The 18,441-nt window shown below is 42.2% G+C and overlaps 1 protein-coding gene across 1 annotated transcript in view; it reads left to right on the top strand.

Annotated features, from left to right (window-relative positions):
* Nucleotides 1-18,441, top strand: part of DIS3L2 (DIS3 like 3'-5' exoribonuclease 2) — a 179,789-nt gene that overhangs the window by 81,648 nt on the left and 79,700 nt on the right. Inside the window, 1 exon segment of the mRNA XM_068200544.1 lies at nt 9,685-9,764. Within this exon segment, the coding sequence (XP_068056645.1) occupies nt 9,685-9,764 (80 nt within the window).

The raw sequence follows: 18,441 nt of genomic DNA, 5'->3' as shown, positions 1-18,441 counted from the left end.
TCACTGAGCTGTTCTGTGACTGATTAAATGTTCTCCATAGAGAGATACATTGGATTAGATACATAGGTGACATACGAAGGATTACTCAGTGGTGTCTAAGTATATCAGATCCAGTTCCTCTGCAATAGGATTGATTCCAGAACCTGGTGATGGTGACTGTACCTGCTCTGGCTACTTCTGCTCTCCAGGCAGGCTGGGGGACTGTACCATTCTTGGACGGATGAGGAGAACTCATGTTAGCTCCTTTCTCTGCCATTAGCTGAGTAAGTAAAACTCTGGAGAAAATATGCTCGAGGTGCTGTTGCCAGTGATGTGATTCAGCTCCTTGCTTCTGGTTGGCTTCTTTGGTCCTCCTCTCTGTTTTCATAGTATTTTCTACTACAGTATAGCTACCACAATTATGGTGGCCCTGTTTTGATCAAAATGATGCATGTTCTGTGCTCTCAGATGCTGTTACCAGTGCCTGGTGTACAGAGACACAGGGCAACTTCACCTTTTTCCTTATAGGAAGGTGCATGTGATCACTGGAAGTGCACCTTCAAGCAGAATTGGTGGTGTGTGGTTGGACAGGATTTTTGCTTTCTGATCTTGTAGGCCATCACACCTAACCTTACTTTGTTAGAAATCTGTTTAGTTGGGGAAAATAGTAATAACTTTTGTACCTAGGTTGTTATACATACAGTCTTCTTTTGCCTGGATACTTATTTTATGGAGAGAAGTGGAGGGAGTAACAGAAGGAGATGAGGATAAAATCTTAAATAAGTGTTTCTTATTGGATTCCACTGGATCACAAGGTGAGGTTTTGATGAGCAGCAGAGGAAAGTGCCATAGCCTCTCATGTTTATATATGTTAAGTGGTGCATTTCAGGTGTGCCAAATACTGCCTCTTGATATCACAGTGCTTTGCTGGTGCCCTGCTCTCACTATAGGTCAAATAGCACAGAGTGGACAAGAGATGAAGTGTCCAAGTCTTGGTGTCAACCCAGGTATCTGTCTCTGGTGCTATAGCTGAAGAAAGCCAGAACTACTTCAGCTGGTGAGGTGGTGTTTCCCTGTGGTATTTCAGAGCTGATCACAAGGACAGGCTGGTCATTACAAGGAACAGTATTTTCCTTGTGGTTCCACTCTGATGGAGTGATCTGAAACATGCTTTAACCTGTCCATCTGTCTCACTTTTTGGGTGATTGGATCTTTGTTACCAGGTTATTCTCAGATCACTCCATAAAAAAACCAACGAACCCATAAATTGTAATATAGATGGCCCAAATGCAAGTGTATGAGGCAGAGTTGTCCTGGAGATATCACAGCATGGATTAGAAGTGGGACAGTCTGGAAAAGACTAGCAAAAATATTCTGGGAGATAAGAGATTGATTTACAAGGAAGGATTAACTGTTCAATGTGTATCTGCCAACACTGAAACTAGAAGTTTGTGAAAGATATAGTAGTTGATAGTTAAAAATATGTGGACCAAAATGAAAAAATGAGAATCATTTACGATGGTGGGAGGGTAGAAAGGGGTGTTATAAGGACAAGTAAGGTAAAACAAAGAGGAAGCCTTTCCTGTCCAACCCAAAATAGACTGTTGTGTAGACTGCTAAAGAAAGGGCTGGAAACTCCATCACTAAAGATGCTTGAAAACATACAGGAGAAAGTCCTTGCAAATGTATTGTCATGGGCAGCCTGGCTCTGACCTGTAGGGGCTATATGACCTAATGTCTCTTCCATTTCTCGCCCTGTGCATCTATGATTAAAATAGTTTATATAATGCAAGTGCATTTTCAATTACACTTTGCTTTCTTGCGTGGGATAGTGATGGTGCAGAGAACTCATTATATTTGTGGTACAATTACAGCATGACCTGTAGGAAATACTGCTGGTACTTGGCCTCCCAGAGACTCTGATCTCATTTATAAATGTATTTTGGCTTTTCAAGCTATACAGGTATAAGACTGCAGTGTTTTTTGTTCTGTCTTCCCTCTTACTTGGAGGCCATAAATATGGAGGAAATAACAGAAGGATAAATAGAAGGAATAATTGATTCTGGTTCAGCAATCCAGTGAGCAGTCCCTGGTGAAAATGTAAAAGTTTATTGTTGTAGATGTGTAATACACCAGGAGTCATTGTCAGCTGCTCTCTTGGACTGAGGTCTGTTTTCTGAACCAGGACAGGACATCAGCTGAAACATAAACACAGAGAAATTAAAAAGAGTAGTGCTGGTTTGAAGTTGGGCTTTCAATGCATTTTGTGCTCTGCTGGATTTTTAGGGGGTTTATAACGCTCAGTGTTTGGAAGGATTAGTTTTTGCTTCCAATTATTTTATAATTACAGTTCATTTTTAAATTTATGCACCATGCCAAAAGAGTTTTGTGATGTGTCAAGTATCTTTGTCAGTCTGTTACAGGGCATTCAGAGTGCCATCAGAGATTTGTCAGGGTACTTGTCTTGCAGGCATATTTTTAAAATATATTCCTTTTAAGAGGCTGTCTTGGAAGCAGCCACTCTTGGGTTTTAACTAAAATCTGCCAGCATCAAGTGTGACAAATGTGGTAGACACTACAAGTAATAAATATCTTTAGGAGTGAGATGTTGAAGTCTCAAATGCTCAGGCAGTGATTGGTCTGAAAATTCTCTTGGAGAAAGGGTACTCCATCCCGGTTTGAGTGATGAATATTGGCAGATTAATCCTTTGCTTATTGGCACTTTGTAACAAACCTGCACTGACACTGTGGTCGAGCTGGGTTTACTTGTGATTGAAGAAGAGATTGATTTCTGTGGTTGCCATAACAAGGGAATCGTTGTGTGAAAAAATGTCAGTAGCATTCACTGGAGTGAGTTGACAGCTCTAGGATGCCTGTTCTCAAATTAAAACAACTGTTTCCAGCTCTGAGAAATGGTGTCTGCTTAGCTTTTGCAAGATGGTGCTCAGCAGGGTCTTAGAAATGACCTGAAGAGCTTTAAGATTCTAAAAGTGCCTTTGATATGCTTAATTTTAAAATGCCAGCTTTGAGCTGGAGTTAATAAGGGTAAACCAGGAGGCTGAGCTTTCACTCCCACCAGGCTATTGTATGTATTCACAAAGTGGAGAGAACAGGACAATCTAAGGAGTCCCTGGAAGAATGTAAATGCACTGCAAGTGTCTAGACATGCAGTCACTCGTACTGTAAATGTCTTAGCACTGACATACTCAAGTTTAAAGAAGGCTTGCTCTGACGAAACTTTAATAAGCAATGGTCATTCCTGTCTCACCTCCAGCTGAAGCAGACTGGACTTTGGAAATGGCTGATGCTTCTGCAAAAGATTCAGCGTGGTGCTTCAAGAGCCTTTGGATGACTGGAGGGACTGTGGGCCAGCTGAGCCTGGGGCAGGGCAGGGTGTCAGTGTATATAGCCAGTGAGCTGGTTGAATGCTGGAATTCACAGACAGCAGGTTTCAGCCACCTTCAGGCTTCTGGTGTGTTCTTTGTTCTCTTTTGTAGTTGTTTTGGATGTGTTGGTCTTTGTAAATGTCTAGTGAACATCACAGGACACTGCTTTGGTCTGAAAGTTGCCCATGGGAGAAGAGACAGAATGGTGGGAGATAAATAAGGTAATTAAGTTCAGGTGCCTTAATTCTATCAGCTTCCTAATACAGGGAAGTGGAGAGGGAGGTGCTGATCTCTTCTCCCTGGTGACAGGACAGGTGGGAATGGTTCAAAGCTGCACCAGGGGAAGTTTAGACTGGATATTAGGAAGCCCTTTTTTACCAAGAAGGTGGTCAAACACCGTAACAGGTCTCCTAGAGAGGTGGTCAATGCCCCAACCCTGTCAGTGTTTAAGAGGCATCTGGACAAAGCCCTTAAGTACAACATACTTTAATTTGGTCAGCCCTAAATTGCTGGACCAGATGATTGTTGTTGGTCCTTTCCAACTGAAACAGTTCTATTCTGTTCCACTTCATTTCCTTCCCTTCCATTTCCTTCTATTCCAGCCCCTGTGTATGGGTTTCCTGTTGAAAGACTTCCAGAGATTCCCTGCTCAGCACCTTCCTTAGGTGCTTTGGTTTTCTTGCAAAGAATCTCTCTTTTTCTCTCATGAGACTTGGCAGTCTAAACTCTGCCCACAGCCTCATTCTTGAGCAGTCCAAGTTCAGACAAATGCCAAAGCTGGGGCTTCAGCCCGAGTGACTTGAGATGGTGGTGGCTGCTGCCAGGACCAGGAGGAGTGGTGATCTGTGTCACACAGGAGCATGGACGTGGTTTGGCTGCCAGCTGACTTGTGCTTGTGTTGCCTGGGGTGAAATTCCTCCATCATCTGCTTTGCCTGGTTCCTGAATAGCTGGGTCATACTTTGCTTCTTTAGGCCTCTGCCTGCCATGAGAGGTTACACCAGCTGATAAGGACAATGTCTTGCTTCATGAAGAAACCTCTGATGCTCTGGTGGGTACATGCAGTTCTCTGGACTGGTATTTCATGTTGTTGGCATTTATTAGTGGTGAAAATCTGGACTCCATGTCTCCACTGGTGAGTTGACTCATCTTTGTGCTGCTGCTTGGGAAGATCACTGAGTTATACAGGAGGATCTGTAGGGTGCTCCTTTGTCTACTGTGTACAAAACTGGTACTTTTCTCCAAGCAGCAAGAAAATGGCACTGTTAACACCCAAGCTTTGCCCAGCTGGGTGGTCATGCCAGAAACCTTGCCTCTAATACAGCCTGAGCCCATGGCTTACCATTGCAGTGCTTCGTCCTGATAGCCTCTCTTGAGCAAAGAGTGAGCCCTGACCACTGGAATTTGTAATCTCCTGATGTCGTAGGTGTTCATATGTTATGGTCAAACTAAGTGATATGTTTAATTCTGAGCAGTTTAACTGGCAGAAATGGATATATTGTACCAGTCTTTGAGGCACCAACTGTGCAGTGTTTTTTTTGCTGATTCCTGCGAATACCTTAGCATAGATGTATACATAGATGTATGTATTTGCACAAAGTAAAACAAACTGCTGTTGCAGTCCTGTGATCTGTGAACATTTTAATTACCATGATGGTAATTCCAGCTTACCAACAAACTACTTATCTTACCTCTACTGCTGCACTAGCCATTTATTTTAGGTCCTGTTAAAGGTAAAAAGACTAACTGCTCTGCAGACATGCTTGTCTGCTTTAATTAGTCTTCCTGAAGCTGTGCAAAGAGCACTGCACTTAATTAGCTTTCTTTAAATTAGGATTGATATACCAGCCTGTATAGGTTGACACTGTCATTACTGTGCAATAAACTAAGTGCTCTATTCTGTAATTTTTTTTCCTCAGGCGGTTGATTTGCAAGATACCAGACAGAGCCAGCTTTAGCAGGGCCCTTGTCGCTGCCGTGGGGCTAGAGGTGGCTTGGCCAGTGCTGCTGGAGCCTGGCAGGGTCTGGGCAGTCTGGGTGGCTCCTGCTTTCCTGACTCTTGCTTGCAGGTCCACCGTGGTCAGTTGTGAGTAGTTCCCCTCATCCTCCCAAAGTCTTGCAGGCATTGCCTTGCTCTGGTGCTCGAAACCTCTGAAACAAGGACAAGGGAGGAAAGGAGTTCTTCCATTGGCAGAAACTCCATGCCAGAGCAAGTTCACCTCTGCAAACCTGCATTAGACATCTGTTCTTCTTGAAGATGGTTCTCTAAAAAGTGGAACTTTCTACACTGAAATGTTTTGGGGTTTTTTTTTGACCAATGCTGAGAGGTTCTCAAAGGCATGTATGTATCTCCAGTCCTTTCCAGCATGAGGACCAGAAAATCTCTTGACTCTGTGTGTCTCTATCTCTTAAACCATTTTCTTTTAACCAAGTTGTGTGTATGTTGGAACAAGTGGACTTAGATCATCTCATTACTTTTACATGTATGTTTTGACAATGAATAAACCAGATTTTATTAGGTGTGATGACAATGGGAGATGCTTCCTTTGAGGCCCTGAAAGAAGGGAGGGGGGGGGATGACCAAACTTCTTAACCCACAAGGTCACCTTGGTGGCCCTCCAGAGGCTGGAGACACTGCCAGTTTGTGTATGCCTGTAGTCAGTCAGTGCAAAAGTGTGTGCCTGTAGCTGTGGATTTAAGTAACATCTTCCTCAGCAGGTGCATGAAAGATTCTGTCCCTTGTGGTTTAATGAAACAGCTCTCTGCAGGCTGATCTTGTTACTGGTTACAGTCAGAAATGTGGTCTGATCTCTCTGAGATCACTCGTGCCACAGCCTTTGGGGTATTGCACAGTATGGTCAGGGCAGGAATTTGGTCAGCCCCTTCCCCTTCACAGGCCATACTTGCCACATAGCTGAGGGCAGTGTTGTTTCTTCATCCAGGTGGTTTTTCCAGCTGCCTCCAGGGTCCTCCTGGAGGTGTGTGCAGGGGTGGCTGGTGTAGGTGCCAAGGGAGGGGACAATTTGCAGAGCAGCAGGCAGGCTATGCTGCCCACACCCAGCCTTTCCTACCCTTGCTTCCACTGCATTCCCTGATTCTCCAGGATGAGAGACAGCTCTCTGCAGCATCCTGGAGATAAAAGTGATACCACTGGGCCTGGAGAAAGAGCAGGAGGAGATAGCTGGGAACATGAAGGAGTATGTGTGCAGGGTGCTGCCCTCAGGCTCAGAGCTGCAGTCCCATCATTCCATGAATCCCACATGCCAGCCCTTGTTCCTGTGGTCATCTGAAACTTCTTCAGTAATAAAAACTGAAAACCAGAAATATAATTAATCACACTTAATAATGTTGTTACTGGTGAGCTGAAATTCACTCAGAAAATTTCATCTAGGTGTAGGCCTGTGTGCCAGGATTATCTTACTGATGTGGACTTGGAGCTCTGCTTCGAGGTTGGCTTCTCTTGTCCCATTGACTACCTGGCCATTGGCTCTGCAACACTTCTGCAGTATCCTTATGCCAAGGAGTATCATGCCTTGTTTTACTTGCTCAGTGACTTTCTCACCTCACCTTGCAGTCTGTGCCCAGAATAAACAGCCTGTGACAAGCTACAAGTCCAAGTCCTTTGAATAGTTCTAAAGGAGAAGCAGATCTGAGCCTGGTGGTTAAACATATCTGAGCTGGTGAGAAATGCTAGATCAGAATTTGGACCTCACTTCAGCTTTGCATCTGTGAGTTCATGGATCTCAGGCAGCTGTAAGCTGTGCCTGTGCCTGCCATTCCTGTGCTGAGAGACGGCTCAGAGCCAGCCAGCCTGTCCCCAAGGGCAGCTGAGCACAAAGGGAGGCTGGGGCTGCCCCACCAGACTTACAGGTTTGGACTCTCTGAACTGGGACCACCATTGGCCTCTGCACTAGACTTGACTGGCCAAATACATCTCAGCAAAACAGCCCATTGCTACCATTGTATAAATGTGGCAAAATATTTGGCACCCCTGTTTTTCTGCTCACTTCTATTTAGGGCAGGCTGCAAATATGCACTTTGTTGAAACCAATCTGCTAATTTTTTAACTGCCTGGAGCTACAATTCACAATGGGTAGCAGATGCTTGTGGTAGCAGGCCCTGAACATCTGGGATAAGCTCTGTATTCCCCTGACACAGGAACCTACATTCTCTTTGAAGCAGGTCTTAACTTTTTTTTCTTGCTCACTTGCTAGATGAAGCAAGCCATTTGTGTCCATTCAGTTGACTCCTTTAAATGAAATAACTTAAAGATTTACTGGATATGGCTGGGGAGGGCACTTTATACCCTGTGCATTAATGAGACCTGGTATAAATACATGCAGGCTGGCACATGTGTGTGTCCTCATACTGTTTGTAGTATAGGAGTGTCTGTCTGCATATGCATGGCTCCCTAAAGAGAGTTACATGGTGCCTTGGAGTGGTGGTATCCTGAAATTCCATCCTTATGTGGAATTTTAAAGAGTACACATTTATGGAATTATGGTTGTTTGCAAACCTTTAAAAATTGGTTGATTTTTTAGTGCTGGCACCAACAGATCAAAGTCCCGGTACAGTTAGAAGATTTTATATCTTTCAGTGTCACAGTCTCTTTATTTGTTTAGATGCATGCAAAGGATCAGAAACTAATGTGCATCTGGGGATTAAGGCAGCTTTGCTATCCAATGTGAAAGCCAGCATATTCCAAAAGATTTTCAAAGTCTCAGAAGGCAGTGAAGTGCTTTACTGATTTTTATGTCTTTAAAAATCTCTGTTTAGTGTGCCTGGTGGAATTACATAGATAGATGCTGCCAGCTGTCTGACACCAGCAAATCCCACCCAGAACATTTCAGCATGGAAGTGGTAGGTCTGCAAATCTGGGGACACTGCTCTCACTGAGATAGCACCCATACAAAAAGACTTTCTAATTTCATGTACACTTGCTCCTTTAAGAATTTGCTGTAATTTTCTCCTCCCATCTCTCCTACCCCAGGAGTAATACCAGTGGTTATGCTGTGAGAAAAATAGTATGTGTTTGCATTACACATCTCTAGAAGGGAGTTGCCATCATGATATGAGTCTTTCTGTGGCAAAAAGAAAAGAAGAAAAGCAGTGGTCTGATCTCTTCCATGGCAGCCTCAGCCTATACCATTGTGCTCGGGGATCTTTTAACTAGGGAGGGGCTGAACTTACTCTAAAAGTTAAGATAAAAGCAAAATAAGCCAGCAAACCCATTACTGTACTGACCTCATTGCTCTTCAGCTCTGGTCTCACATTCCTCACAGTGCTTTGGAGAACTCTGCTGTAGTCCAGAGGTCTGGGAAAGAAGTTGCTGTAGGACAGCCTGGGATGAAGGGAGGCCCCTGAAGCAGGAGTTTAGGAAATTTTGTTTGCTGAATGTTTCAGGTTTTGTGTCTCACTGGTGCCAGGCTCTGCTCTATTAAACGTGATGGTTCCTGAGTCAGATGCTTTATTTGTCCCAACTGTATGGCCATAGACCATATCTGTGATCCTTCTTGGTGTGTTCCCAGTGTTCCTGCCACCCACTGCTACAGGACATACATATGTGAGCCTTCCAAGGCAGGGCTGCAAATTCCAGGTGCCAGCTGGTACAATACATGCAAAAGGATGTTCAGCTTTTCCTGAGCACCAAGATGATTTGTAAGATCTAATGAGCTGATTTGGAGCTTGCCCTTCCTGTAACTTTCACATTTTTTCCTACCGAACCTGCTTTTCCCTTTGGTTCGTAATTGGTAGTGTAGGTTTTGTAAAGTCCTCCTGGGTGTCTTTACTGGGACCAAAACTCTCACTCATTTTTGTCACATTCAGCTCAGTTTGTATGTATTTCACTGCCTCTGCTCTGTGCTAGCTGTGCTCCTGGAGTGTCAGATGGTGTGACATCTACTCTTTGGCATGTCATGAGGGTTATTTGTGTTCCATTTATCTTAGCAGTTAGGAACAATCTATTTTTACTCTAGCTGCAAGGCATCTAGACTTTTTCCTGCTTGTTTCTTTGGAGTGAACTTGATGGGCTAAATTGTTTAGTTTTTGTGAGGGAATAGCTGTAATGAAATGAAAGCTACTAAGACCATGCAGTTAAACCAAAAAGAAAAATGAAAAAATGCCCAAGAAGATTCACTTGTCTAAACTGTTTTTTTAAAAATAGATTAGATTTAGAATTCAGATTAGATTGGAAGATGTTTCAGCAGAGTCTTCTGAAAACATGGTTGTTGTTGTCTGGATGTCTCTGATGGGCTCTGTGTTTTGATACCTTCTTCATGACTGGGAGATAAATTTTTCTTTTCTTTTTTTTCTTTGGATAGGAAAGAATGCATTTTCACCATCGACCCATCAACTGCCAGAGATCTTGATGATGCTTTGTCCTGTAAACAACTCCCTGACGGTATGAGATATATTTTACAAAATATTCTAGTGTTTGTATTCAGCTGTTGACACACTTGTATCTATAATTTGTCCTGAAGTATTCTTTGCTAAATATAAGTAGAGTAATAAACTAGTTCTCCTCCTGTTGTTTTAATTGCTTGTTTTCAGAAATCTTGGAGCAGACGTCTTCAAACTGCACCCAGACCTGGTTTTAGAAAATTCAAAGCCACAGTGTTTTGCATAATCAGAGCTGTAATTTGATTTGAGCAGATCTCAGCTGTCTCCTGTCATTATGGGAGTTACAGCTGAATAGCTAATACACCACTACTGCAGGCTAAAGTCGAGTGGAACTTTGACCTTGTGTACACAGTCCATGGGTAAAGGAATCGTCTTTTGAAGGTCACTGGCTGAATTATTTTTTGGTATTTATGGGATGCTGGGAATTGTCAGATGAGCACAGTGTACCTTGTAAGTTGTGTTTTTCTTCTCATTGCCTTTTGAGCTTTCTCTTCTGCCTTATTTGTACTTTTACTATGCCGTAAGCCAACAGAACAGAAAGTAAAGCTCCAGAAGCCAAATCATGATGATTATGACCAAAGGAACTTTTCTCTTGTAAGCTTACTTTGCCATCCAAGCTCGGCTCATTTAGTTTGATAAGATCCAGTAACAGGCTTGGTTAGAAATGTTCTATGATTATATTAGCTTATCCACCCCTAATAATGAAGATAAAAGTTGGTGGTTTTTTTTTTTTGGTGTGGGTTTAGTTTTTCTTGCTCTTGCTTATCATCACAATATCATGACATCCAAGACATAATTTCCATTTTTAAAAGTTGATTTCATACTGTGCAATGTGGCCAATGAATTGTAATGTCATTTAGACCCAAGTACAGAGTACTATAACAGTGCTATAAAATGGATAAAAAAAGCAGAGGTGAAAGACAATTTGAAGCCATTAAAATTAACTGTACTCTGCAATAGCAGTTTTGAGGCAAAATTAAGGAAAAAATGCCATTCTGTTTCACAGAAAATTGAAAGAGTCTTCTTGAGAGATCCTAAGCTGAGCTCTGTTCTCCCTTTTTCCACTTTGTAATCTGAATCACTGGAGGTTTATGACAGTGCTGTCATCCCACAGGTCCTCTAAAGTGTTGAAACTCTGGCTTCTGACCATTTACTGATCACATCTATGTGGGTTTTAGATGCTGTAGGAACCACTCAGTGAGCTGGTTTGTGGTGCTTAAATCTGCTTTGTTCTCTTACCCATAAGCCATTTGGAGAAAGTATTCAAAGAAAGTATCAGTGTGAACAAGAATTCTTCAGAATTCTTTCTGCCAGAAAGCCTGCAAAGCCATGGCAGCCCTGTCACTCACACATGGGGCTTGTGGATATATGTAGTGATGACGGATGTGGCCACAGTCCTTAATTTGCATCCTGATGGGGAATTTAGAAATAGTTAATTCCATCAACCTGTTCCTGGCTGGGACTGGGCTCTGTCTATCTGGGGACATGCTTCTCTTCAGTTTCTGGCACAGGGGACTTCAACCCACAGACCTGCAGCTGGCAGAAGGCACCCAGATCTATCTCCTGTCACAAATTCCTGGGACAGTTTCTTGTGTGCAAATTGAATCTCTCTGGACTTGTTACTTTTTTGTCCTGGTGTGAATTGAGCATCTTGCTCAGTGATTTTCAGTCTGTGGTCCACTGGCTCCTGTGGCACTACGTAGGGTACTATGGTTTTTAGCCCATGAAATGTGGTTGGAGAAAGCAGGGGTAATAAGTCCATCAGCGTATGTGAAATTTTCTAAGGTATCTGTACTTTGACTTAAAATTTTTTCAGGAATTTCCAGACTTAGGTCCAAAACCAGTGCTGGGAGTCCTTTGGGGTCACTTCTTTGTGTTCACTCTCTTGCAAAGCTGTTGCTGTTTGCAGCTCTTCGGTGTTTAGGAGAGCCCCTATGGGAACCTCAATCTTGTGCTTGTAGAGACTTTTGACATGTTTTGGAGGTACCCTGTGAACTTTTGGCTCTAAAAGTTGCTATGATGGCTGCAATTATTATGACAAAGTGTTGTTTTAGAAGTTAAGAGCGTGTCCAGGTCTGGCAAGGCTGAATCTCTCATGAGGGCAAAATTGTGTTAAGAGTTAACACAGCTTTTATTCCAAATGTAAACGTGGTTACAAGAAATTATTATTTTTTCCATCCCTTTTGCCCATATGTAAAACACTTTAAAAAACCTCACCAAAAAATCCCAACATGAGCAAACCACATATCTTGGCATCCTCATGATGTCAGGAGATCTCCAAAAATCAACAGAGAATGCAGAACCTAATTCAGAATTCTCTGTTGGTGTATAGCACATTGAATTTCTACAAAAAAAAACACATTAATTGCCCACACTTCCTCTATCAGACAGCTAAATCAGGGCATTTCAGAAGATTTTGGAGAATTAAATTGTCTTTGAGCATTCATTGATAATTTATTCAAGACTGTGACAGTTTTTTTTGCTTTGAAGCATCTTAGGCAACAAGCAGAGGGATAAGCTACTGTCTTTGCACCTTTGTGGAGTTTCCAGCCTCCTCTTATCAGATGTGGTCAATGGATTCACCCGTGCTACATCCTCAGTAAAAGATGGAAAGGAATTTTTTTGCTGAAGTAGTTCACAAATCTATCATGAAGAACTACCCAGCAGCAGAGTGTCACTAGCAGAGGAAGCATGGGCTGGCTGTGGGAAGAGCTGTATTTTTAATGGAGCTCGCAGTAGGATATTGCAGCAGTTGGAAACTTTTCCAGGGATATATGTTTTAAGTGGGCCAGTCTGGTTTTGAGAGGATTTTATATTGGAGTCTGTTTCTGATTAACGGCCGTGCTCCTCGTTATTGTTTAATGATAGCAGTAGGGAGGTGAGCTTGCTGTTCACATTTGTGAGTGTATATTTTAAAAGAGATCAGCTCCAATAAAGAAGGAAAATAGGGTTATTTATGTAACAGCTGCAGAAATATGAACAAACTGTACTCCATTTAGATGATTCAGCATAACCTTGGAGTAAAAGATGGCTCTGGCCTGCACCTAGTTTCTACAGCCTTTGTAGAGCTTTCAGGGTAGCTTGAGGTTTTAAACGAGTTCATTTCAGTCAATGCTCTTTTGTGATCCTTTCTGCACGTCTTCTAGCAAATTGCTGCAGGCAGGAAGGCACAGCAGAACCATTCTCAGGTCGTGTGGATTTTGCAGAAAACAACTGCACTATTTTCAAGCCTGAATGTTTTCACCCAGGGTGCAGAGGTTTAAAGATTTATTCTGATCTCAGCATGGCAGGTGACCTGTGTGTCCCAGTGATGCCAGGCATGTTTCTCACACTTTCCAAACCTCTTCTGGGCATTCTCTGCCAGTGGTGCTTGTATTTCTGGTAATGTTCACTACTGGTGCAGTCATGTTTGAAGGCTGCTTACTGGTAGGAGTAGAAATGGAATTTGGCACATTTCAAGGCAGACAATTCCTTCTAGTGAAAGGTCAGGCCATGATGGGAAAAGATGCAGCAGAAATTATGGGGAAGTATTTCTGAAGGTTTGTCTTTTGCTGCTGATCTCAAAGCAGTGCTTTGGGCTGTACTGACAGAGCTTCTGTACATCTTTTATTTGTATATTAATAACTAACATGGTTCTCACTTGTGTTTTTCTTTCATTCCTGTATTCTTACAGTCTTTTACAAAATAATTTAAGTTCAAGTAATTTACATCTTTGGTGCACTGCAAAATAGAAATATATTCTACAGACTGTTTGCCCTGGTTTCCATGTCCTCAGTGACACTGGTTGTCTGAATTTTGGAGTGAGGCCATAAATAGATGCAGTCATCAACTCTTCTCAGTGTTTGCCCCATGACCTAAACAAATGAGACTTCTGCAGTGTGCAGCCCCCTGTTTTTTATGTTTCCCTTAAATCCATTCAGTCTGTTGGTGAATTTTAATCAAATGGACCTAAGGGAAATGGGATAAAAATATCAAACACATTATATTTCTCTAAGTGTCATAATGGGGTATAAGCAAAGAAGAGAACTTTTCTTTGTGACCCAAATCTGGGAAGAGTGCAGCACGACCTTTCTGCTTAGCACAAAGCTCCTTGTGAGCTGTAGTTTTTGGGAACAGATCTGCAGAGACTGAGACCTAGATCTCTGTTCAAGAAGCCTATTTCACACATTTTGGTAAAGTCAACTAATGTTTTGCTAAATAATGATACAATTCTCCCTTGTCCACTGTAGGCCTCCAGGCTTTTCTTAGGAAAAAAAAAAGGGCTGCTTTTCTTAGACCTGGACAGTTTAGTAGACATGTCCTGGTGTATGAGCTCCAGAATCTTGCACTTGAAAAGCACCTGTAGAGCCCTGGTAGCCCCAAGATGTCCTCTACCATCTCAGGAGACCACCAGGTCTTCCTCTCCTTTGACCTGCATTCTTTCCTGGTGTAGTTTGCAAACACTTAAGATGTTTTCATTTTGCAAAGTTCTGTGCACTTATATTTGATTTTTAAATTGTAAATAGTCCTTCTTCTATTCAGCTTTGTCTCCCTGGCCACTTAAGGACTGCAGGGTGAAATTTGCTCTAGCAAAGTGTGGTACAGGACCCTTCAGCAAATCCCTTTGGTCCCTGCAGGACAGAGTGTCAGGAGAGTTTGTAAATTGAGTGAATATTTTTGTAAGTTTGTAAATCTTTGCTTAAGATAAACACTGAAGAATAAACTAGTGTTGGATCAAAAGTTACTTTTGAAATGAGTATGGACTTCTTTATTGAAAATAATTTATGAAATTACTATGTTTCCTTCTTTGTAAGCTATTTAAGCTGAACAGACACCAGACCTGCAGAGAAAAAGACAGAAACACATTGACATATGATTCAAATGTCAAATGATCATAAACTGCAATTTGCTTAGATTTACTGCAGGAGTCAAATCTGGGTAAAAATAAGATCTACCAGGAGTGGGATTGCGTGTAACACTTGGTCAAATTTTACTTTAGTATCAGACACGATGTGTTTGTCTCTCCTGTTACCTGCTGGTTAATCTGGGCATGTTTTGTTGTGTCACTAGGAGAGGGAAAAAGACATATTGCAGTGATTAGAAAGAGGTACATATTCTTTCTTCCTATTGAGGGCTTGTGGTTGCAGATTCATTGAAATATGCAGAATGCTCAGATCTCTGCCAAATCCAGATCCCTGCTGTGCCCCACAGTAGGCTCCTGAGTAATGCTGGGAGCTGCAGCGTGTGCAGTATATTTGTCTCTTCTTTTGAGGTAACACGGGGTTGTGTGCGGAAACACACATCACTTCCAATTTCCAAGTGCAGGGTTGAGTGGAATCAGAGGGCTGAAGTGAGTCAGCTTTTCTCCACCAAACATTTCTCTTGAAATTGGTGGGACAACTTGAGGACGTGGGGCTCCCCTCAGTTCCCCTGGGAATAGGGCAGGTTGCTCCAAACTGCTGGTGGCTGAAAGAGAAATAGACTGAGCCAAATCCTCAGACAAGTGCATTAAACTGGGTGTTAAGGTACTGGGGTGATTAAGAAGGTTTGGATTTAGTTAGAGCATTGATTGCTAGATCATAATTTGTTAAAATGGTTTTTTTTTTGCATATATTTGAAAGCTGCTTATGAGAAGGTTGATTAAAAGCTTGATTAAGCAAAATTGGAGCAGGGTTTATGATTATTAATCCATATATAAATATTTTATAAATATTTCATCCTTATCCCAGAAGTTGTTTTGGTTTTTTTATGGTATGCAAAGAAAGCTGTGTAGCAAAGAGACATGGGATTAAAACAAAATAAAAGATACATTGTGTGAGAAGGACTAAGGTAACGAAGACTGTGGCTGCAGAACATGCACACAGATGTGCAAATACCAGTAGAATTACTGAGAAAAATGAGTTTACTTTTCTGCAGGGAGGAGAGATGCTCTGGGTAAAGTCGCCTTCCGGATCATTTCAGTTCATGAATTCAGGACCTGGGACAATTCCCCAAAGATTTAGAGGCGCTGGATTTTTGTCCTGGTGGATCTCACTGGTATTTGTGGATACAAACTTAAAAAAAGAGAGCGTCTGATTGTGTACTGAAGAAAAAAAAAAAAAGATACCTTTAAGTAGACGGATAATGGAAAGAAGATCCAGAAATTCTTGTGCAAACAGATCTAGGATTTCTATTCATGAAAAAGAACCCCAAGGACCAGGAGAGTCTTTGGAGAAGAACCACAAATTATGGGGGATGACCAGGCAGAGAGAGAGCAGGACTTTTCAGTGAATGTAGCAAATAAAAGTCAGAAGATATGTGAGGCAGATAAACTTCAGAAGGGTACAAATAGCTGTCAGTACATTCCCACATGGTTATCTTCAGTCACATGTTCTGTTACATGTAGGCAGCAAAGGAGTTACTGCTGTATATTGTCTTTATTATCAACTTTATGAAATGGCAGGATCCCTCAGATTCACTGGGTTATTGTTTTAACTTCTTATGTATTGCAACACAGGGTTTTAGAACCCAGATGAACAGGAAAAGCATCTTACACTGTAATTCATTACAGTATTTCTTGACAGTCGAAAATTATGCTAGACACACAGAAAGTGAAACCAAGTGCAGATGAAAATGTTTTGGAAATCTTTCCAAAAATAAACAAAACAGTTGGATGGCTAAAATTGAAGTCTCATTGACTTCCTTCTATTTCCAAGGAGGTTGAAGAAATTTCAAGGCTGTTCTGTGGAAGTACATTGTATGTGTTTGGCCTAGCACTACATCCCAAGGTCCCTTTGAATGCCTGGAATGCTCACTCAGCCTTGGATTACTGAGTACAGTAGGGATAGCACAAAAGGGGCTGACCTAGCAGTAGAGAGAGGCTGGTCCCTCCCCACTCTAAACCTTCATTTCAGGAACAGGATGATATCCTACACCCAAAAATGCATCTCAAAAGCTGCTGAGTGTCACTTCCCATCTCTTTAAATTCAGAGACTGCTGATTTCCCGATAGAGCCTCTTGAATCAGTCTTGGAATACAAACAATTGATGACTTGAATACCGGAAATTGTCCTTTTACCTTCATCATGTTGGCTGCAAACCTCACTGCTAAGAGGCTGCTGAGAGAGCTCAGGGCAGTCTGCCTTGGTAACTCTTCCCCACCAGCAGAGATTGCTTTCTGAGCCAGGAATCTGAGTCACAGCAGCACAGCCATTGCCTCTGTGTCCTGCTTGATATCTTCTCTTGATGAAGGGTAGGATGAAGGGTAGAAGATCCATCCGCCAAGTGTTGAATTTGAGTCTGCATGACAAAGGTTCATGCTGGGTCTAAGTTGTAAGTAGTCACCTCGAGGTTCTCCCAGATGTGACCGTATTAGTAATGGCATTCTGTGGATAAATCTGATATGTTTGGGGTTTGTAGCTTCTCTTAAGTTGCTCATTACTTGAGTCTTGCAAAGAAATTGATACAGTTTACAGTAGCTCCCAGTGGAACTTTCTGTTTTGGTACTTCACAAGCTCTGCTAAGCACTCATGCAGGCATAGAGGAAAACAGCTCTGCTGTGAACCACTGCAGTGTAAGCAGGTACCAGCACAGGAATGGGGACAAAACTGCATGGGCAGAAGGTGGGACACAGGCATTGCTGGAACCACTGTGTCTGGTCTCAGTCTTCCAATGGACACCTTTGATACATCAAAGGAATGTCATATTCCCTTTGTTTTCCATCATGATACTGTCTGTCCCCAATTGTTCTGTGCTCTTTCTTGATTTTTACTATTGCAATACTTGTGCCCCGCTTGTATCTGTATTTTTCTGCTTGTATCTTGCTCAGCAGTGTGAAAAAATCCTTATTTGGTGTGCTTGTTCTGTTGGATATCATTGCCTGTGTCCTTCAGTCTGCAATTAAATGTTTTATCTTGTACATGCTGTGTGAATTCTGTCCTGAGTATTTAGTGTTTTTCCCTCAGGAGAATTCCTTCCTCCTGTAAGTATCCATCTTAATGGTGCAGTAGTAGTGCTTGCACAGAAGGGCTCTTTCATTCTTCTCCAGAGTTCTTGCATCAGGTTTTAAGGTAGTTTTCAGTAGGTGCCTTGTGGGTGACAGCATCTTCTGTCACAAAGTGATGAAGGGCTGGCGTGGGTTTGCTCGTTGTGTTACTGTGCCTCAGTGATGCGGTGTCATCTGTGAGACCTAGTTGGTGCCAGCATAGTTATCTCCAGCTCATGGGAATTTGGAAGCTGGGAGAACACCACCAGCACGAAGATCTGCCTTGTGTTCCCATGGAAGGATTGACCTTCCTGCTCTCCTGAGAGCCTGAGAGAGCCTCATGCTGACCAAGAGCCATCTCTGAGCATTCCCTTCAGATCTGGGGGGGGTCACCTTTCCTTCAGGGGCTTGTGCTGGTTTGTGTGCAAAACTCAGGGCTCTGCAGTGCACAGCACATGAAATGCCACCCTATGAAGGTGTCCTGGCTTTGTTTTGAGGTATAAAAGGTGGCTTTAAAATTACATAAAGTGGTTTTAGGATATTGCTGAATTTATTAGCTGCTGCAGACAAAAAATTTATGCAATTCACAGGAAAGACCTGCTTTCAGAATTTAATTTAGTAATAGTCTCCTCATAATTCTGAAACTATTTTAAGGATTGCTGATGGCTCATGGAGAACTCTAGAAAATATTTCTGCTTTTCATCTTCAATTGTCCTTTGCTGCTCTTAATGAACAGA

The sequence above is a fragment of the Anomalospiza imberbis genome, chromosome 10, assembly GCF_031753505.1.
Source record: "Anomalospiza imberbis isolate Cuckoo-Finch-1a 21T00152 chromosome 10, ASM3175350v1, whole genome shotgun sequence".
Taxonomy (NCBI): domain Eukaryota; kingdom Metazoa; phylum Chordata; class Aves; order Passeriformes; family Viduidae; genus Anomalospiza; species Anomalospiza imberbis.
This window is presented reverse-complemented; position numbering and strand designations above follow the sequence as displayed.